This window comes from Sycon ciliatum, chromosome 2 (genome assembly GCF_964019385.1).
Source record: "Sycon ciliatum chromosome 2, ocSycCili1.1, whole genome shotgun sequence".
Taxonomy (NCBI): Eukaryota; Metazoa; Porifera; class Calcarea; order Leucosolenida; family Sycettidae; genus Sycon; species Sycon ciliatum.
This window is the reverse complement of record NC_088644.1, coordinates 2,175,524-2,198,562: the sequence shown is the minus strand read 5'-3', so window position 1 is coordinate 2,198,562 and position 23,039 is coordinate 2,175,524. Positions and strand designations below refer to the sequence as shown.

The 23,039-nt window shown below is 47.9% G+C and overlaps 1 protein-coding gene and 1 long non-coding RNA gene across 2 annotated transcripts; both read right to left on the bottom strand.

The window, feature by feature from the left end:
- Positions 1 to 261: 261 nt before the first annotated feature.
- On the bottom strand, positions 262 to 2,720 carry LOC135810703 (uncharacterized). The gene is made up of 3 exons (XR_010552334.1): positions 2,568 to 2,720; positions 2,102 to 2,383; positions 262 to 700 (listed from the first exon to the last, which is right to left on the bottom strand). It is a non-coding gene; the product is annotated as an uncharacterized LOC135810703 (long non-coding RNA).
- A 7,371-nt stretch (positions 2,721 to 10,091) lies between these two features.
- Positions 10,092 to 23,007, bottom strand: LOC135810702 (pair-rule protein odd-paired-like). Its single transcript, XM_065324187.1, has 2 exons — positions 22,449 to 23,007; positions 10,092 to 11,696 (listed from the first exon to the last, which is right to left on the bottom strand). The coding sequence occupies exons 1-2, from the start codon at positions 22,576 to 22,578 to the stop codon at positions 10,201 to 10,203; spliced, it is 1,626 nt and encodes a 541-aa protein (XP_065180259.1). The 5' UTR covers positions 22,579 to 23,007; the 3' UTR covers positions 10,092 to 10,200.
- Between the last annotated feature and the right edge of the window lie 32 nt (positions 23,008 to 23,039).

Here is a 23,039-nt window from a genome sequence, read left to right as displayed (position 1 = left end):
CACAGATAACACACATTGGATGCTAATACAATGCACTCAGGAATGTGTGCAAATACAACAGAATTAATTCCGAATAAAGTCAACAATAGCTGCCTCAACACAGTGCTAACAACCTTCCGCGTTTTCCATATTCGAGTGGAACGAAAACGCAGTGGAGAGTCCTTAGAAAAGACTGAAAAAATATCATCATATCGCTGCACGAGATCATCCTTATAAGTTATAACGTCAGCTGATCGTACTGTGGTGGATTCATTCGGCGGTAAATACACACCTGTCCACACACGCTCTCTAAACTGAAAAAGTTACTCTGGCACAGAGCTCTCCTTCCCACCACCACCATCATCAGTTCGCATCTGGCGCCTAGTCGATGCAGGGTGAGTGGTGTCCGATATAGCATGCTGGTACATCAGGTAGCGCATGGTTGATTAATACGGTGGTAAATACACACCTGGCAATATGGCGGTAAATACACGCCTGCCCAGACACGCTCTCTAAACTGCAAAGTTATTCTTGCACAGAGCTCTCCTTCTCATCCCCACCACTACCACCACCATCAGTTCGCGCCTGGCGCCTAGTCGATGCATGGTTAGCGGTATCCGACATAGAAGGCTGGCACATCAGGTAACGCATGGCACATAGAAGATGGCAATGACATAGCTTGATTGCGACGTACATTTCGTTCTCTCGGTTGTGCTGTAGCCTTCAAAAGGAAATAAGACAATGCATGCACATGACACAGACAAGTAATTACTGTTACAAATACTGCATACTGCTTGATAGCAGAGAAAGAAAGTCAGTGGTCACACAAGTTTTTGGTCGTCCCTGAAACGAAGATCGTTCCAGGGGGGGGGGGGGGGGGGGGGGGGAGCTAAAATTTCTGTTGACTGACGCTATGCATACACATGTATATGCATGCGATTTTCGTCATCCATTCATTTCGGAGGGTGGAGAGGGGGTCCGAGTACGAAATGAATGATGTTTTTTTCAGGGATGACTAAACACTTTTGCGATGACCCCTTATTGCATCAATTTATCGTCTGAACTGCGCAATTGAGTCCCACTTTTATTATTTTGGGTCCAGATTTCAAGACTCGTGAAGTTCGAGGCGAAAAGCAGGCCGATGAAGGGATGCCAGTAATTCAGTCTAGTCTGGTGTCATGGAGAGGGACCGATGAACCGGCAACAAGAGAATTCAATACGCATGCTACTCTTCAGTTCATTGCTGGGGAAGACTACTCAAGGCCACGTCACTCCGGCAATTCAATGTACAAATCAGCAGCAACACTTGCAAACGTATTCCTACCAGCTGACCAGCAAGTTACCAGCCATCAGCTCTTCAAATAATTCCAACTTAACAAAGAGAGAAGATGGACAGATCGGAAAGTATCGTGGCAAGCTCAGGACAACACACTTCCGGCCCTATGTAAAAACAGTGGAAAGTGCGTGCCATGGTATATTTTCGGAAGCATCTCAAGAACCAGCTAATGTGGACTGGGAGTCCATTTGCATCGTCCGATCAGCTGCTACAAGTGCCGTGAGCCAATGGCAAACACGCCTACTACCTCTACTGAATGCAACTTTGGCATGGCAGAGATCTACTAGCACGTTATCTTATCTATCAATAGAGTTGTATCCTCGTATGCCTATGTGAAGTGTGAGGTCGTACTGTACTGCAGACGCGTCCTCGACCTGGTTGGAAATGTACGCAACAGTTCCCACCCTCTTGACCAGAGAGCGCACACACCCTAGGGTTTTGATGGGTTTGTACGACTCCCAGCTCTTGACTTTTGTTGGGTGTACGAGACGCACGCCCAGTTTTCGTAGGGTGAGTACTTTTTCATGTAGTACTGAATGCGGCAAGCAGGACTCGCCCATCCGCCCCTCCCCAAATGGATCTACTCGAATGGTTGCGGAGGTAGGGGTGCTCTGGCGGGATTTTACGACATGCACAAGCGCGCACACAATATACACACGCACGCACACACATACACATGGACGCACGCTATGTCACACGTCTAGGGCATGGCTTCGTGAATACAAGTAATAATTTAATGTTATAATTTATAGTATCCAAATGCTAGAGCAGCTTTACAAAACCTACCGTTCAATACCGGATCATCTTGTGACAGCTTCCTTGCAACACCCATGACTTGACCCCACTTCGTCTTGACGTCAGGAAATCGTTCACACCGGAGTTGGGACACGACTCATTGAAATCCAGGCTTATCTGCTGCTGGGAGCAGGACAGAGCTGATGGACGTCAGCAGCGGCTGTAGAACAACCATAAACGAGTCTTCTTTCTCCGCAGTCAGGCGGGACAGCAGCTTTGCAACGCAAGTTTCTTGCCTTCTGTGGGTCTTTAGCGGCTGGGATTCGGAACGCTCTGTAGAAACCATTGAACAAGTCCTGCACTCTATCAACCCACAAGTATTTCTTCCAATTCATGAATATTCGCAACTTTTTCTGCAGTACGTGCACCAGATCAGAAGCCGCTAAGTAGCAAGGTTGAAAGTTTCAAGACAAATTGAAAAATATAATAACATAGAAAATTAGAATTCAAACCATACCTGTGGCCCAAGCCAACACAGACTGAGCGTTCACGCGAAGAGAACGTAGATCTACGTCAGCTGAGGTTTCCTTAGGATCAGGAGGTGATTCTTGACCCGGATCTGGATCGCGATCAGCAGCACTCTCTGCCTCCATCACGATCATCAAATGCAACTAAGTACATGTAGTTCATTCTTCTTCTTCTTTTCGAGCTACGATTTCCCACGATCCTATCGATCCTGCACGAGTCCGTTCCCCAAGGAGTGCACTCCCATGGCATAAGTACGCGGAGTAGTTGGTTTATAACTCAGGGCACGCACCGGGGATATCTGAGGGAAAAGTGGGAGAAAGTGCCGCGAGTCAATCATAGTCGGCCCGGAAGGCCTCGTGTCGCCTCCCGGGTCTATACGACTCCCTGGTGGAGGTGATTTTTGGGGTTCGCGACGGTTAGCGCCATGTTGGATTTCCGAATTTTTTCTGAAAAAGAATGCCTTTCGGAGTGGAAAAATGGGACGCGATCATACACAGTTTGACCATGACTTCGCAGCGCGTGCTGGAGTCGAGACACGATTTGAGGAAGAAGCTCAGCCACTAGTGGACCGTGATGCGGATTTGTTTTGACATCGGCGGTTTTGAATAGCTTGGTTCTCCTGCCGACGTGTCGTGGAGATGAAGACGCGGGAGAGTAATCTGTCAGTCATCCACGACGCGGCCTCGCATTCTGCGTACTGGACGATTCAAGAAGCCGAGGAGGGGACGCTACGCAAGCTCAAACGATCGATCGAGTTCCTGAAAAACGGAAAGGGCGATCTCCACCACCAACGCCACTGGATTCGACTCCCGCGAAGAGGTCGTTCAGTGCCCCTCTTCACGGTGGACGAATCCTTTATCTCAGGTATCTGGCTGTGGGATTGTCTGCGTGCCAGAATCCTGGATGTGGCAAACCTCTGGCGCTCATTGATTGCGTTGAAGAGAAGAGGTACGGCCTGGGCAGCGTACTTGTCATTCCGTGTCAGCAGTGTGGGATGGAGAATTTTATGCTCAACACCCTGGCCTCCTTGCTTCCACAAGCAACACCAAAGCTGCTTTGGGTAAGTGTGTTTTTCAATCTCATAAGATCTATTCATGATATTTGCGAGTCATTTCCACCCTAACACTTCCAAACTTAGCCCGGAAGGAAAAATGCTCATCCAAACACGGGGCGAAAATTTTGACCCGAGAACTAGAAGAGAGTGTCCGCGACTCAAGGTCGCATAAAGTAGCAAATCTAGCATAAATATTGTACCAAATGTAGCATATTTTGCTACAAGGTGCAAAGAATTCGCATAATTATCACTGATATCAGTTCATATTTCGAGCATATTTCGAGCATATTTTTCTGATTTTGTGTGATTTCGAAGCATATTTTGAAGCAAGTGGCCTACATGCGAAAAGCATAATATGCGAAATTTTTGAGCATATTTTGGGTCCTCCCTATTACGGAAGTAACGTCTTTTGCATACCTACGGGAATAAAGTTCATTCTCAGGTCATGAGCCTGTGAAAATCGGTGCGTGCGAGCGTTTTTTTAAATTTTATTTCCCACAATTATTTTTGTATTTCCAAAGATAGGGTCACACATTATGTACATGGTCACATGTTCATGACTGTATTCAGGCCAGGGAGTAGAAAAATACCGGTATTTTACTACTCCCTGATTCATGCCTTTCGCATTGACCATTTTCATGCGCGCATACATGTATGCACGCATAGAAATAAAAAAATCGTTGATGCGCCGCCAAAAATCGGTGCGTGCGTACTTGAGAATCAAAGATAATTTTTACCACGGCCTTATGTACCTAATTTTGACTGAGTACGAGGTCAGTATAGGAAATGAAAGCCGAGGTCTTTTACGAGGTTTTTATTTCCTATGCTGACCAAGTACGAAGTCAATATTAGATTTATCACGACAAACAGTCCGTATTTCAAATTCCAGAACGAAAACCTCATGAATCCCGACTTTATGATTGCACAACCATTGCATCATCACCTACTCATGTAGTGACGATGCTGCACTAGGCACCGTAACCCATAAGCAGTCAAATATGCAGTCAATATAGCCCTAAGGAGTGAACTATGCAGGAATATTTGACTGCTTAGGTATAGCGAAAATCAATGGGAGTCAATACTAAGAGAGTGATAATTACATCGGATGTATTGTACAAATCAGGAAGTCGTACATGTACACGTATATCCTCTATAGACCCAGGTGTCTCGTTATTTGCTGATGATACAACCCCAGTGTCTGCTCCAGCGCCGGGTGAGCCGGGTAATCCACCCGGTTGGGCGGCGCTTGAACCCGGTTGAAAATATAGTACCGGGTCACCTGTGACCCGGTTGGTACTTTACACTTTCGAACTTTGAAAGGACTGACTACATGGCTTGTATGTGTCAGACTCCAGTACTTCTTCTTCTTTCGTAATTTTCCTGTCCTCTCTTTTCTAAATGCGGCTTATCCATTCGCCTTTATATCATTGGGCCTAGTTCTCGTTTATTGTCCGAATTAAAATAAACCAACCAACCAGTTATTAAAGCATGTGACTCGGCTGGTGAGACAGCGCCAGGTACATGTGTACCCGGCTCCGACCCGGTTGAAATGGTTGCGCCAGGTACACGTGTACCCGGCTGTCCTACAATCCTAGAGCAGACACTGAACCCTACTGTCAGCATCCTCGTCCTCAGCGGCTCTTGTACCTCGAGTGTCGGCTCAGATATGCAGTGTCCTACGCTGGATGCAAACATGGCGACTTAGACCCAACCTGACTAAAACCAAAATAATGTTCCTTCCTCCAATCTCATCCATGTCACTTTTACACCATCCTGATTTCCCAGAACCCATAAAGGTTGTTTCCAACCATAAACACCTGGGAATAATGCTTGATGATCGTCTCTCTTGGTCTTACCATATTGATGCTCTTTGCAGCCGTTCAAGCTCTGCCCTAGGTGTTATACGTCCCCATTGTTTCCATCTTCCTGTCAAATGCAAAAATTTGTTTTACAAACTGTATATCCTGCCTAGGCCTCGACCAAATATGCTAAAAAAAAGAGCATATTATGCTCGTCGCATATCAGGGAAAACGTCCATAATATGCCAAAGGCTTAGCAAGATATGCAAAAAGATATGCCAAAATATGCTCGACATAAGCAGAAAGTGTAGATCATTTCAGATCATTTCAGTAAAATTACAACCTTGGAGTATTCATTGGCTTCACGGTTATCAATAACTTATCATGCTTATGGTGCAAATCAAAACACATGCGGAATAGTATGGCTGGGGTGTGTCCCCACTCCCCAGCAACCGTAGCGATAGTGTTCATCCATGTGGAAATGTAGCAAACGCCTCGACCATTCCAAATTCATCCATAAAAGGCATTTCTGAACGCATTTTGTCCATAATATGAATGTTTTGTCCTCATTGTCTTCAGAATATTTGAATTATATGCTGGCTTCATTCCAATATTCCCTTTTCCGCTCAATATGCCATATATGAACTGTCTCACAAAATGTGCGGAAATATGCGCAAGCAAATTTGGTCGAGGCCTAATCCTGCCTCTTTTCATGTACGCTGCTGTTAGCTGGTGTGGCTTGTCCTCTGTTCTCGCTGAGCGTCTCGAAATCCACCATAAAAAACGTCTTCGTATCCTGTTTAGTCTACCCCCTCTCTACTCTTCTGCTTCCCTGTATGTCCTTGCAAATGCTTGCCCACTGTCAACCCACCGTCAAAAATTAATTTGCACATTTGCTCATAAATTTAAACTAGCTCTACATCCTCCTCATCTTAACGTGTATAACTGGTTCCGAATCACAGATGGCTCCCAGACAAGATGCTCTGTTGCCCTCCCCTTGGCTAAAACGTCCTCCCTTGTACACTCTCCAGTCTTTTTTGCCTACTCTGCTTGGCTTGCGCTGCCCGCTACTACGCGCAATGCCAGTACCCTGGACGCATTTAAATCTGCTCACTAGATTCACCATCACCTGTCCCTCCCATGCTTCTCCGTCTTGACAATTACTTTTCTTATTTTCTTCTTTTATTCACCATGGTTGGTTAACACCCACATCTCCCGTACTGGCTGATTTTCTTTTCATGCCATGAGGTGTTGTCTATAATAATAATAATAATAATAATTCCCACCTTGCTCCCCCTTATGTTCTGGCTGCCTGTTTTGGATCCATCAGTTGCCTGGTGATCGTAGTAATACGTGAAACTCAGAGTTGTAACAAAGCCTCCAAACTCTTTCTTGTGTAATAATAATAATAATAATATACGACTCCCTGGTAGATCTACATGATTGTACAAAGCTTCTACATGTAGCAGGGCAAGAATAGATGTAACATATCCATACCACGTGACAAAATAGAGAATACATCGCCAGTATACCACTCGCGACAACTACAGCACTGCCCGAAAAATGACGCTTGATCGACAATGGTCGATTTCCTGGACAAGACCCCTTCGTGGTTCACACCTCCATCGCCTTCGCTCCCAAGTCTTCTTCATTATCATGGTTAAATGACCCTGGTAGAGACCAATGAAGTGTGTCCGTGATGCTCCGCTTCAACAAGAATCGCTAAGCATCAAATCATCATGAACAGTGTACTTCACGAAGAACAGTAGGATCGGGCGCCAAAGAACGCATGAGCTTAAGGCACAGCCTAGAATTTTTCTAAAATGTTGAACGGCGTTAATCGTTTTGTTCTTATTCCACGATCATGGACATAAAATGCGATTACACCACTTGGAAAACATGCAGAAAATGGTACGTGCGTTCTTTCAAAAATCTGCAAATCTAGCCTGAATTTACCCATTTTCCAGCCTAAGTCATGTAAGTCTGATGGTTCTGTGATATTCAGTTAAAAAAAGTGTTCTTTGCCGAAGTGACTTCTACGCCTGATCTTACTGTACATACAAATATACATGTACGTGTATGTGGCAGCCCTGAGCATGCCGCTATGTCATGAATGCTGTGCGAAGGTTTAACAAGAAGGGCAATGACTTATTCCAAGTCTGTTCATTTCCCTATAACTCACGCAGTGGTACTGTGCCACAGTGTTGTCTATTTCCGCTCCATTTTTGGTTATTATTGGTGTCATCATGCACCAGAACTCGCTCATTTGGGGTTGCGATATTAGCAACTTTTGAGCTGTTTCTGAAACCAATGGATGCAATTTCAGCAAACTTGCATGCCCACCACAAGCACCAACACCCTAGCAACACGTCGAAACTTGGCGCTGGAACTGGAACCCTGATCGCGTCGTCGCACTGAAAGAAGCCCAGGGCTCAATGCAGCTTTTGCCACCAGCTGAGGAATTTCCGCAGCTATCAATGTGAGACGTCCGGTCGCACTGGCGTTATCAACACAGCACACTTGTACTTTACTTACTTCGCACCACGACGTACACACCAGTCTCGCCCAGATCAGCGACCATGGATAGGCACAGGCGGATTATGTTGGCATAATTATTGGCATAATTTGGTGGTTGAAAATTTGAAGCACAATTTACCATCCTTTCGGAGGTAGGAGCATGACAACATGATTGTAGTTATAACTTATAAACTACTAAATCTCCAGACACCTAGCTTTTTCCACCATCTTGTAATTATAACTACAAATGGAACATGCATACATGATGTACTGGAATGTGCAAGGCATAGTACCACTAACTTCCTGTCTCGTGCTTTATCAGTCTAGCCAAGAATGACTTCAAAAGAAGCGTCTCTAGCTGCTTTCTAACGATTTTGCCGACGAATACGTCATTATCGAGTATTGTTTTCTGTGCTGAGTTTGCACGTGTGTACTTCAAGTACTCCAACACAAATTACCATTTGAATAAGAGGAAGACACCATCTCATTATTTTGAAAACAGATACGATAATTACGAGTGTTGAAAACTCAGCGCATAAGACAAGACTTTCTTCAGCAGTTGTAGAATCTGTAAGGCCAGCATTAGTAGACACCCTTAGCAAACAACGGTAACGCTATTTTTTACGGTACTCGTACCTTGATCACCCAAATAGCGTTGAAGCTGCAGCGTATAAACGTTATGGGGGCTGATTTATCGTTGTGACCAACGGTACGTGTTTTGGCCAAATATTGCATAGTCCGTACGCATTTCAACTTGTATCGCGTATATGGTGACAAAAATGGTTGTACCGCGCGAAATCGAAGCTACTCTCGTGGCAACAGCGTACTAAAAATAGCGTGCATCTTGCTAAAGGTCGAACCCAAATCACGGTATTTTCCCCCTTACGATAATACCGTTACAACATAACGTTTTTTGCTAAGGGTGTCTAGTATTGACACATTTCTGCGGGATGAGCAGATCAGCCGAAAAAGTGAACTAAAAAGACACGGTTACTATGGTTAATAATTGGATGGGAAATACCCTATCTTGACAGTGAGTGGGTAGAAACAAGACTGAAGGCAGTGCTGATTAGGATGTTGAGCTGCAATTCTACTGACGCTATACATGTGGCCAGCATCATGGGTAATGTTAGTAAAGACAACATGCGGAAAATGAAATTGACGAGACATTTGAAAAAGGAACTTCTACAAATGTGTCAGTCGTCTGATTGACAAGTTCCACAGCCTGATAAGCAATATACCAGCTCCATCTCTAATGAAATAAGCTCAAAAACATTCAGCGTTGGACAGGGTAATTTTCATACCTCTTTTTTTGAATTTGATATAATAATAAAAAAATCGCTAACTCCGTAAAACTAAGGAGTCAGCTAGATCTTGATAACAATTACAAAGACGTTTGGTAGAAAGTGATGATGTGCCTTAAAGACCTTATTGACAGTGTTTATCACATCCATTCACGAAGCTGGCTGCAGTGCCATTTTGGAAAGGCTGTTGTTCAGCTCATGAGAACAGTGTTTTCAAGCCGTGTAAGGTGTGTTTGCTTAGTAATGCCTTTTGGGGAGGTATATTTGTGCTGACAGAGAGTAAGCGTCATGCGAGGGCAGTACAGGGTGCAGCAATTGTCCTGCATGAAATAGTGTTGGCTGAGCAGTTGTCGAATGCTGTGCAAAGTTCTGCTGCAGCGGCGATGGGAGAGCGTATTGCTGTTGCTGATTCTGAGGCAAGGGTTCCTGTGCCCGTTCCTGTTGTGATGTCGACTCCTGCTGTGCCTGATGGTTGTGCTTCTTATACACAGGTGATGACTGGTTCTGCGGTGTGTGAGCCACCAGCGATAGCTGTTGCTGCTGTGTGTGTGTGGGCGTCGGTAGCTGATGGCGGTGAGTTGGATAGATTTGCGACTGCTGACATTGGTCATGTGATTCCTGTTGCTGCTGCTGATGCTTCTGCTGATGATGATCGTGCTTCTGGAGCTGCTGTTCTGGTTGATAATGATGAGGTTGTTGCTGCAACTGCTGACGTGCTGCCGGGTATTGGAAGTGAGTATGTTGCTGCTGAGCAAGCTGTTTGTTTTGAGTCAGTTCTGGCACAGCTGCTGGCACAGTTGTTGCTTCTGTTGCTGCTGCTGCTTCTGGCTGTGGTGGCGGCGGCGGCTGTGGGAATATCTGTATGGAACATGTAGACAAGGGATCATTTCTTGTTGCTCTACTGCCTAGGCTTGCCACTACTAGGTCACCCTTTCCGGCATTGTCATATCATACTTCACTGAACACCGCATAGCTACCAGACGGCTGTCCAGGTGGTGTTGGCAGTGCACTGTTGACCAAATCACTACCAGCAGTAGCCTGGGCAGAGTGCAAATGATAAGGTAACTGAGGCAAAGATGAGGTGGATGTTGAATTCACAGTCAGCATGCTTGAGGACGTTCCCAGTGGTAAGTGTTGCGGCTGTGCAGGCTGACACTGGCCCGTGCAAGTCACAAGTGCAAAACCTTGTTGTTGATGTTGGTATTGCTGCTGCTGCTGTTCTTCCTGTTGTTGTTGATGGTGGTTGTGCTGGTCTTCAAGTACCCCATCAGATGAAATCGAACTGCCATGATCACTTTCTCCGTCCGCAGCAATAGAACCATCCGCAGACGGCAAGCCACTGTTCTCTGCGCTGGTGTCCGTGGTACTGTTGGAAATAGCACTACCGCCATTGGCTGCATTTCGAGCATCATGCTGTTTGGAGTGCTTTTTAAGCGAGCTCGGGTGTGTATAGCTCTTCGTACATCCTGCTGCCCTGCATCGGTAGGGTTTATCTTTCGTGTGCACGACCATGTGCTTCTTTTGATTCGAGGAATCTGCGAATCTTTTCTTACAGTCCGGGAAGGTGCAGGGAACCGGCTTTTCCTTTGTGTGGACTCTGTAGTGTTTCTTCAGGTTTGCGAAACTTGCGAATGCTTTGCGTGTGCAGTCTTGATGATCGCAGACAAAGGGTTTTTCACCTGTATGAACTCGTATATGGTTGACAAGCCAATATTTTGCTTTGAATCCTTTGGTGCGTGTACACTGGTCCCAGTGGCAGATGTAGACATTGCCGTCCTCCTGTGTGGGATGTTCGGTAGTGTCCTGTTGCTGGAGATGAACGTTTGTTATGTGCTGCGCTAGTTCGGTGACACTATAGAAAGCCAACCCACACAATTGTAGACCGCTGTTCACACGCCATTCGCACAGACTTCTGGGATGTCCGCCAAACACTGGAGGAGCAGAGGGGTTGTCCGCTTGATACTCGACGCCTTGTGCTAGATTGTTCAGTGGGGTCTGTGGAAAGCCGGCGTGCATTTCCACAGGATTTTTAGAGCTGGCCATACTGCCGTGCATTGCTGGGACACTATATGGCAGGTATGCTGCTAATGTCTGATTACCACTGGTAGCAGTGGCATGGACGTGGTGATTCATTTGGTGGCCGTCAGGACTCGCAATTTGGGCTGGTGATGACATAAGACCAATAGTTGGTTGAGGAAATGGTGGGAGACTCATTGCTGACTCCATTATTGATGATCGTTGAAGTCCCTCAATACTACTGCTATTCCCTCTTAAGTCACCAGTGTTGACCGGTGGTCCAATATGGCTGTGTTGCTGATCAACAGGCTGCGATTGGCTCGCAATAGGCTGTGTCAAGCTATTGTTGGGATCAGGCTGTACTGGATCGACATATGTCCCTGCAGCTTGCAGCCCTGTCTGTACCTGTTGATGTGTCCCATCGAATGCTGTGTTTCAGGACAAAGCAGAAATTGACAATGTGCAAATGATAATGATAGCAATTGTTTGATACTTGAAAACACTGACTGAAGTGGTCCTGCCCCGTAGATGTGTGTTTAGTTTACAATAGTGAGTTGTCCCTCAGCACACACTTATCAAATTGATGGTCCCTGCGCTCACACACACGTCCTGTCCTGTCCTGTAGAGTCACTGCCGCAAAAAGGGTCACGTGATCCCATCACTGGGAAACTTGAGAAGAGAGAGAGAGGACACGACGCTCGATGACGCTCCAGGTGCACGGGTAGTCGCATCCGCTTTCCGCATATGCACACGTGCTGGAAGGCTGAGCGCTCCTCTGCTGTTGGTCTATGCGCCACCCTTGAACAGCGATGCCTTCCCCGTCCCCGGACACCGCGAAAGCAGCGACCACACCTGTCACAATGCGCGGCACAACATCCCTCCACCGGTGCCGACGTTCCGGTAGTTCCAGGTGGCACTGCGGCATCCACCATTGAGGCACACACATGCCGGACCAAGCCACCGCGGCTTCTCAGCCACCGCCCACACCGCCCGCACTGATTGGCGCCCCGCTGCTCAGACACAGGCCGCGCACGCTCCTCCAGACACTTATGCCGAGCCATGTCTCCTTTCCGTGCAAAATCCCGTCCGCATACCGTACATACCACTCGGGGCGGAGGCTCAGGCACATTGTCAGGCTCTTGGTAGGTGCTGCGCCACTCTGCGCGAGACTCACATGCAACATCATACCACGATGCCTCCACGCCACGGGCACGTAGATCCCGGACAGCACAGTCCTTTCATCTGCGGCGTGGGCCATGTGCTGGGCGACGCTGCAAGAAGGAGCCAAACAGTACCTGTTTTGGGATGCGGTTGTCCGGCATCCGCGCCACATGCCCCAACCACTCCAACCGCCGATGTGCAATTTTGTCTTTAATCGTCTCGGAGTCTCCCCAGCGCACCAGCAGCTCTTCGTTGGTGATGTGTTCATCCCACATCCGGCTTCGAGAGACCCCGAGGATGGATAGGATGCACCTCATGCTGAAGGTTGAGAGCTTCTGTAGGTCATGTTGAAGGGGCGTCCAGCACTCAGAGCCATACAACAGCAGGGACAGAATGCAAGCATTGAATACGCACCGCTTGGTGTGCATCAGCAGATGAGGATTGTAGAATACAGACCTCCGAAGAGCACCGCAGGCCCTGGAGGCTTGGGCAATCCTTGCGGCGATGTCCCGGGACGAACGGCAACCGCTGTCCACTACAGAACCGAGGTATTTGAAATGCGGTACCCATTCCACCTCCGCTTGACCAAGTTGGAGGGGAGCGCGGTCAGTAGGCGTGATGCCGGGGCCAACAACTACAAACTGAGTCTTCGTTGCGCTGATGGTCAAGCCGAATCCCGACGCCACCTCGTGAAGACAGCACAATGCTGCCCCGCCCCAGACCGAGTCGTAGCGAAGAGACAAGAGTCGTCAGCAAACTGGGAATCTGTTAGGCAATGGTGTTGGTTGCCATGGCGGGGTTTACGGTATAGATCGCTGCTGTATGCTGAGCGGAGCTCGAAGCCAACCCCGTCAACTCTCCTGACGCGGTGTTGCCACTGGGTCATCACGGCCCACATAAAGATATTAAAAAGGACCGGCGCCATAGAGCACCCCTGGCGAAGACCATTGCCAATGCTGAACGGGTCTGATATGTTGTTGAACTGCACCGATGCTGACATGGGGTCGTGGAACGACCGGATGATGTTGATAAGCTTTTCTGGTACTCCCGCACGGCCGAGGACCTGCCACAGACACCCCCTGGGCACTGAATCATAGGCCTTCTTCAGGTCGATAAACACAAAAAATCCCTTGGCCTGATGTTCGATTGACTTTTCCATGAGCTGTCGGACGGTGAAGATCATGTCAGAGCAGCCACGCCCTCGCCGGAACCTGCACTGGGACTCAGGGAGAAATTCCTCTGCGAATACCTGCAGCCTTCTCTGAAGGACACTCGCCAAGACCTTGCCGACCACATCCAGCAACGCAATGCCCCGCCAATTGTCGCACTGTGACAAATCTCCCTTCTTTGGAATGGGGATGAGGGTAGCATCCGCCCACTCCCGCGGAACGCAGCCATCTCGCCACACATCTCCAAACAGCTCCATGAGCTTGTTGTTGAGCTCCTCGTCACCGAACTTTAGCAACTCTGGCTGTATCCTCGATGAACCAGCAGCGGTGCCATTGCGAAGTCGAGAAATGGCCTTGGAGATCTCATGCATGGTTGGTGGTTCCTCAAGGCTCGACACTACAGGTCGCTGCTCAACGCAAGCCATGATATCGGGGTTGTACGAGCTCTCTGGGTTCAGGACTGAAGTAGAATGACCCCCCCCCCTTGATGTGTACAGTGTACTACTTCATGCTGCTCTTCTTACGTCGTACTGACTTGCGTCAGTACTTATGCATTCTTGTACATCATGACGTATTCTCTTCTGCTGTACCTGATTTAGCCTGTCGTGCCTGCGTGCGCAAGGCACGCGATCTCTTTTGTTCCTTAGTTCTTTCTTGCTGTTTTGTGCGGAAAGGAGCGTAGTTCTGATGGCTCCTTTGCATTTGTTCTTATTCATTGTATAAACCTTCGGTATGTAATAATAATAGTCTAATTCTCCCACAAAGTGGTACCGAAACCCGGCTTAGATTAGTGTTAGTGTCGCTTGCTGAGAATGTCGTCTTCTGTCGGTCTGTCGTTGTTGAAAGCTTTTGGCGGCGGCCGGAGCGAGGACTTTGAAACTTTTCTGGCAAAATTTAAAGTTGTTGCCGAAATACAAGGATGGCAGACGAAGGAGAAGCGAGCTGAATACTTACCACTATTCTTGGACAAGCATGCTTTTACAGTATGGTCTCAGTTACAGTCCGTTTCAAAAAGATTTACAATCCTGGCGATCGCCCGCGGAGTTTGGCGTCTTACCGTATGAGCACTCGAGCGCTGCCTGGAAAAACTCACTGTGAACTCGAAGAAATATTCCGCGCGAAAGCAGGAAAAATGACAACTCACTCACGTTGACACAGTCATGTACGTCTGGTTTACAACAAACGAGTTCTTCCTCGTATCGACAATGGAGTCATGGGTCCGTTTTGTGACCAAAATAGTTTCTTTGAGCTGCGATGCAATTTACTCACCGTGTGACGAAAACGACATCGACACGGACTCATTCCCAAGGCCATGACTTGGCAAAGCTATCCGTGTGACTTCGACGACATTTTGAGAAAAGCAGACGCTTGTGAACGCTGATAGAAGACGGCGTTGACTGCTAAATTCAAATAAATTGGCGATCTTGAAATACTAAAATATATCTCAAAAAGCTACAGCGCGATGACTTCCATTATAATTCACTCACACCATTGCAGTGTTGTGGGTGTGTTCACATGGCGTGAGCCAGTCAAGTGTCAGTCAGTTCGGCAGGAAGCGCGAGCTCCAACAACAAGTCGTTTGGTGCAGCCATCTTCTTTGTCTTGTACCAGCTTGATCACCAAAACAATGAAAAAAAAGTTTGACTTGAGGATAGGTTGGGATTTGAACTCACAACTTCATGGTCAGCAGACAGCATTCATAACCACAAGGCCAAAAAGGAAAGGATAAATCGTGGGTTTTGATAAAAAATCGATACTGGCTTCCTGGGCAAATTGTAAACCATGGGAAAAGGCCGGAAACCTGGCCGAAATTCTAACTCCTTAACGGTTGGTCCCATTGTTCCGAAACCTTCACAGAACAATTTGCCGTGTCCTAACAAGCCATTCTATGTACTTTGTTGTCCAAATTTCCCTTATCTTCATACTTTTTAAGACACAAACCTGATTGTAAATCTTTTTGAAACAGACTATAGATGATTCGTCGCGGAAGGACGATACATTGATTTATGAGCAGTTGCGTTCTGCATTTGGCAGCACGAAGGAGGAAGCATATGTCAAATTTGTGCGTCGTCAGCTTAGAACTGATGAGACTGTCCATGTTTATATGGCGGATCTGCGCCGACTGTTGCGGTGCAGTGGCCATACAGAGGTCAGTGAGGACCCTGTGCTAAAACAGCAGTTCCTGTCCGGATTACCTGTGGAGTTTGCCGGACAGATTCGTTTGCAGAACGCGGCGAGCTCATTGAAGATTCGCCAGTGTGCGGATCAGGTGAAGGCATTACGGTCTGCGCAACGAGTGACGCGCCAGTTTCCAAGTTCTGTATCAGCAGCTGCCAGCAGTAGTAACAAGGGATCCTCGTCCACTGCTGTTCCATCTAGTGTATTGTGTTTTCACTGCAAGCAGTCTGGGCACAAACGTAGTTTATGTCCCCAATTGAAGGGCAAGTGCTTTCACTGTAAAGAGAAGGGACACATGCTGGCCAACTGCCCCAAGCGTAGCAAGCAATCGACCAGCGCGGCCAAGTCAGGAGCTGACACTGGTGTTTGTTTAGCCGTGACTGCCACATCGTCCCCGTGTAGCTTGCCACGTATTTATGTGGACGCACGGCAGAGTGAGGCTGATGATGTGCATCGGTTGTCAGCAGCTGTAGACTCCTGCTCCAGCAACTCTCTGATTGCAGCGTCAGCAGCGTCGGCCATGGACCTGCACATCATGTCTGATGCCACTCAAATTGTGGATGTTAGTGGTAAGGCAGTGCAGATACTGGGACGTGTTTGTGTTGAAGTCGAGCGTAGCAATGAAGCTGTTGAGCTGCCGCTGACGAAGGCCGACTTTCTTGTAGTCGAGCACCTGTCGTCAGTCATGGCAGACATGATAATCGGCTTGAATATCATTTCGGTTCACCAAGGTGTACACTTGGAGTACAGCAACGTGGACAATGTGCTGTGTGGTGTGCGCTTTGGTCCGCAGCAATCTGATCTACCGACACTGTCGACTGCTCCAGTAGCTGCTGCCAACAAGCTGTCCCGTCATGCCGGTGTCACGCAAGACGAGAACGTTGTGCGCCTTAGTATGGACGACGGTGAACTTGCTGTCTTTGACCCGCAGCGTGGCTATTGGGAAGTCGAGTGGAAATGGAAAGGCGGACAGCAACCTACTTCTTCCATCGGCAGTGGACTTGGCGAGTATTCCCGTGGGAAGTTGACGCCATCGCAAGAGCAGAAGTTTCGTGATGAAATCGCCATGTGGATTGACCGTGGCTTCATGGTGCCTCACGACCCTGCTATCCATGGTGAGCCAGCTGCTGTGTTGCCCCTGCTAGCAACCTGCCAAGAACACAAGACGTCGACACCGGTCAGGCCCTGTCTGGATTTCCGTCTTCTCAACAATCACGTATTGTCTCATCCTGGCAATGACGTTCCGGTCTGTGGTGAGAAGTTGAGAGATTGGCGTTCTAAGAGTACGGAGCTGTCAGTAGTGGATATCCGGAAAGCGTACTTGAACGTCCGACTGCATCCAAGTCTGTTCCCGTATCAGACCATCGTGTGGCAGGGAAAGACTTACTGCATGGAGCGGATGGCCTTTGGTCTTAGTGTGGCGCCAAAACTGATGGATGCTATTGTGAAATACTCCATCCGTGAGTTTCCCGATGCTGATAACTTTATCGACGACATCATTGTTCCGTCCGAGCAGTCAGAGTCTGTGTCTGCTTGCTTAGAGACCTGCGGTCTGCCTACGAAGCCTGCTGTGAAGCTTCACGAAGCCACTGTCCTTGGTTTGAAGCTGTCATCTGCTAGTGACGGAGTGCGCTGGCAACGGCGCGACATCACAGACATCGAAGCACCACAGTTGGCAACCAAGCGGAATGTATTTCAGTGGTGTGGGAAGCTGACCAGCCACTACCCCGTCTGCTCATGGCTGAGACCGCTGTGTTCATGGATGTGAAATGCCTCTGGAACGGCTTGCATTGATCCTCAGTCGACTGGCACAGGTTTCCATTCTCGTCCTTAATGGCGGAAGTCTTGCACGGAGTTAATCCCTCACATGCAGCGTGGATAGCATGAACGCATTTCCAGACGACTGCCCCGTTGAAGCGCGCCTCTGTCGCCTCCTGTGCCTTATTCAAAATCCAAGCCTCTTTGGCATTTACAACGGCTGCGTGCGCCTGCGATCGAGCAGCCCCGAAGCTGGCCCAATACGTGTCGCCCCTCTGCTGACCGTGGGCAAGCCACTCCGCGTAGCACTCATTGCGGGCGCGCAGAAGGGGCTGTATGGTTGCAGAGTTGTCATCATACCAGTCGGCCTGACGGCGTTCGCTCGGGCCCAATACATCAGCGGCTGCGGCAACCACGGTATTGCGCACATGGGTCCACTTCTCCCCAACGCTACCATCGCTGCTCTAGCAATCTCGCAATCCAGCAGATAAAGCGGCACGATACTTGTCCGCGGTGGTCACGCAGCGCGGGGGACGACGTCCCACATCGTTGACGTCTTGTAACGTGGATGCGCAGGAATCATATTAATCATGCTCGGCCACCGCCTTACTCCGCAGCTTGCCGACATTAAATCGGCGCCCCCGACTCGCTCCACGTCGGGCAACCCCCACCGGGCGATGCGGGAACTCAAAGATTATACAAAGCAGCTGGTGGTCACTGCCACACTCAGCACCGCGAACAACGCGCACGTACCTACAAAATCGCCGATGATCCTGACGTATCAAGATATAGTCGATGCAGTGCCACTGCAGAGAGCCAGGGTGCTGCCACGTCCGCTTGAAGATATCCCGCTTGGGGAACCAGGTGTTACAGATCCACAAATTATTTATTGCTGCAAACGACAGTAGCTCATTTCCAGAGGAATTCAACTGTCCAAAACCATGCAAGCCGCGCACACCACTCCAGCCATCGTCAGCTGTTCCTGAACCCACACGGGCGTTGAAGTCTCCAAGCAGAATACAGCAGTCCCTGTCAGGAACGCCAGCTATTACCTCCTGCAACTGTTCGTAAAACTGATTTTTGCTGGGGGCTGGGATTTTTGCTGGCACGCGGAGCTGCATAAGTCGGAGCATACGCACTGACTACCGTCACCCATACGACTTCTCCCCCAAGCAGGGCGAATTTGAGACGTACAGTGACAAGACGAGGGCCCACAGCCCGCCAGACCGAACCACCATTCTTCCACGCGTCTGTTGCAAATTTATTGAGTGCCAGGGCGACTCCTTCTCCTCGTCTGTTGCTCGGAGCTCCATCGCCAGGCACGGGGCGACCCGAACACAATATAGTGAAACCGTCAACGACATAAATGTCATCGCCGAACCAGTGTGTCTCCTGCAATCCAGTCGCCGCCACGCTCAACCTGCGCAGCTCGGCAGCAACACGACGACATTTCTTGTCCTCTGCTACTCGGCCAGAAACGCTCGCCGTAGCTACGCCGCCACTCCTTTCCACAAGGGAGTGAACATTCCACGACCCAAACGTCAAGCAGCGCCGTCCCTCTCTCCCACTCTTCTCCCTCTCCTTGACGTACTTCATAGCTTTTCGGAGCTGGATGCAGATATTCCACTCGGGGGCTCGTCACACCACCGCGAGTGGCGACTTCGGGCGCAGCAAGAGGTGGCGGTATCAAAAAAAACTCGCCTCGTCCTCCTGCTACGTGGCTCCCGTCGTCGGCAGCTCACTGTGTACGTTACTGGCCCTGGAGACAACCCTCAAGGCCTTTCTTTCGCCCAAAAGTACTCGAAAAACAAGAAAAAGTCAGGAGCAGAAAAATTCCAAACTGCCTCCTTGGGCAGCTTGGGCACACACACGTACACACACACACACTCACACACAGATCATGCACGCACACGGGCACACAAACACACATGCACACACACCACACACACACACACACACACACACACACACACACCACACACACACACACACACACACACACACACACACACACACACACACATGAACATAATAATTATTATACACACATGCACGCAAGCACGCACACGTGTCATACAGGTACCGTTGAAGCAGAATGTACAATGTACATGTACACACTGCTCTCTGAAGTAGCCAAGGACCTCTTTCTACATGGCTGTCAAGGTCCGATATAGTAACTGGCCATGCTAAGCTGCTGAGGTCTGATACCCTAGTATGTACATGTACATTCCGCTAGCTGCCACATCAGATTAAAGTGCAGGTCGGATAGTGGACTTTGTACCATGCCTATCGTTGTCCAGCCCAGTCTCTCCATCAAAGATTCGCTAAGCCTAAGAATCCTACCATGAGTGACAAACTAACTTCTCATCGTATCAAACTATAATTTACCACCTTTCCACCCTATTCAAACTTACTGCACGACTGTATACATAAGTTGAATTCCAAATTCAAAGTCATACTGCAAGGAAAATTTGAACTTCATTTTCGATTGGTTATACACAGCCATGAACATACCAAAAATTCACTGACAAATTCTTTTTTTAATTTTATAGAAAAGAAAAAGTACCAAGGAACTTAGTTACGCTATACTGTCCACTAACACCACCAGTTACTAAACAATGCACTCATGCGATAACTTTGCACGACAATGACCGATGGTATTGACGTTCTACAACTAACTGGCTATCAGCTCTAGCACGCCTCGGATGCGCACACCAACAGCCTTCCAAATTGGAAGGTTCTAAGTTAAATGACAACATAGGATGGGGAAGGGGAGGGGAGGGGAGAGGACGATGAACTGCTCACTAAATCCTTATACAATGCCGTTGGGCTTTCCTGCTGATTTAGTTTCATGCACTCAACTACTTTTAATATTGCCCAACCTTGAAATGGAAGGGAGCATTTCATAAGTTCGCATTTTTTTTCTAAACGTAACGCATTTCGAAACGGAGGTAGGGGGTAACGCCCTTTTCGAATAGAAAAATGACAGTTCGCACATTTTCTGGATTTGTACATACTGTGCATGCAGTGCTAGATCGCTTCAGCAAATGAGCGTGTTTAGGTGTAGATCTATGTGCCTGTGTTTGGAGATCAGCCTTGCATACAGGCTACTCAGAGGTGTCAAGTGTCACATCACTAGCATCATCAAACTGTGTACCTGGCCAGCTTTTACAGTACACAGTGGTTGTGGAGGAACTCTGTTTATGTGCGTGTACATATCATTCATTGTTCTTGTGCTCACTGCTCAGTAGATGCAGTACTGTATGCCATTCACTTTGACCATGTTGACATTCATGTGCATACCATGGGCATACAAGTCATGTGCATGGACGTGCACACTATTAGGTCCACACGGAAAATGTGCGATAAGACGTTCAAATAGAGGGGGGGGGGGGAGGTAGGGGGGTAAAGTCTATTCGAAATGCGTTACGTTAACAAAAAAAGTGCGAACTTATGAGATGCTCCCTAATACGTTGTACAGGTATCAGTAGTGCAACTAGAATTCGCTAACTGCACACACACACACACACACACCTCCATCACTCAAGCAGCACCACATTAAACATATAAAATTTCATAAAATTATAATTATTTTCCGTTCGCCTGACCCTCGGCTGGAGGTCGAGTTTTCCGCATCCGCAGGAACGCCCACCACCCTCTAGGATCGAAGCGCAGATGCAGCTCCTAAAGCGGTGGGAGGTGACTAGATCACGACCACCACAAAGTAGTCAAACCACATACCTGAGACCATATTACGACCGTTAATCTAACATATCATATGTTGGGCTTCAACATACTAATTTAACTTGTAGTGCCTTGGTCCTTTTCCTTGCTACAAAATGATATAAATTGATCCTTGGCTCTCCATCCCAGTCCATTCTAACAGGCATGATAAACATTTACACTGTCTTGGCCAGACGGGGATTAGATGTAGTTCCATGCCGTGATTCACAGCCCATTTCACACACACACACACACACACACACACACACACACACACACACACACACACAACACACATATGGAGTCCCATACAGTCTAGACTACCAAAACTAGAAAATTTACAAAGCAAAATATATCGGGGCAGTAACCATGTCTAGCAGGAAAATATTCTCAAGTTTTTATCCGATACCGGAAACTAGGCCTTGACAGATTATGCTAATATTTTCGTGAAAATATGTTTTTCGCATTGCTGAGAAAATTGCAGAATTATGCTATTTTTACGCACACAAGGGAATGGTCTCAAACTGCGGAGAGTGCTCAATGCAAGCGAGGCAGAGCTTCATCACACACAAGCGGAAAAACCGTCAGAGATCAAATTCCATTACACAGTGTTTCACCGTTCAAGCAACGGATCATCTGATGATCCGTTGCTTGAACGGTGAAACACTGTGTAATGGAATTTGATCTCTGACGGTTTTTCCGCTTGTGTGCTATTTTTATGCTAAAAGTTATCATATTATGCCGCATTATGCTCACATATGCTGCTAATGTATATGATGGTTCTGTGCAAAACAACAGGTGAATTTTTTGTACAGGGCGTTGTACTGTAGTAGCAAAGATTCAACGGGGTCAACGCACCGTCCGACCTAGCTACGACCGTCACCCTGGTCACTGATTGTAGTGGACTGGACATGTTATCAAGGGAGTCGTAAACCTACGCCTTCCTGGTGCATCTACTTGTACTTGTAGAACATATACAACTGTATGGAATTTGATGCGAACAGACGGGTTATTCCAATTTTATGCGATTCGTATGCAATTTACCTCGAATTATGCGATTATTCGATTTTGGCAGGAATTATGCGAAAAATTATGCTAGCATAATCTGTCAAGGCCTACCGGAAACACATAATCCCAAGGCATTATGTGCAGAGAATACAGGTTGCAAAACGTTCGACTTTCGTCACTTACCCTGTACAGTAGCCGGCTGTGGACGTTTTGAGTCCAAGGGCGGAAAATACTGCATCGTGTAGCTGGGTAGTTCAGCTCCCGTCATCCGCTGGTAGCCTTCTGCTTCTGACGTGGTCCGTGAGGAAGACATTCCGAACAGAGAGTTGGTGCCAACTAGGGCAGTGTCAAACAGCCAACGGAGTCTCTGGAACTTGGCTGTACTTTTTCGCCCACAATGGTAGCCAAAACAAATGTGTTGACTGGCTTGTCCAGAGAACAGCAGCAAGTTCTGGTCCGGGGAATACGGATTGAGTCAAAGCAAGGACAAGATAGTCCTGATCCACGCCAATACAGGAGGATGACTGCTGGTGTCCTGCAACGTAAAGAAGAATAGGAGACGCACCGCTGTGAAGCGTACTCGTGGCCTATGACTCGACGACTGGTACCATCGTGTCGTTCCTCCTTCCGGTCCGAATCAGAAGGTTTTTTTATTGCTCCGAGGAAGCTACGTATGCAGCTAGTGTGTCCTGGGTGAAGCGAATGTACGGGAATCAGCAGAATTATCGAAGCGGACATTGTAAGCAGCAATAACAAAACTTATGATTTATAAGA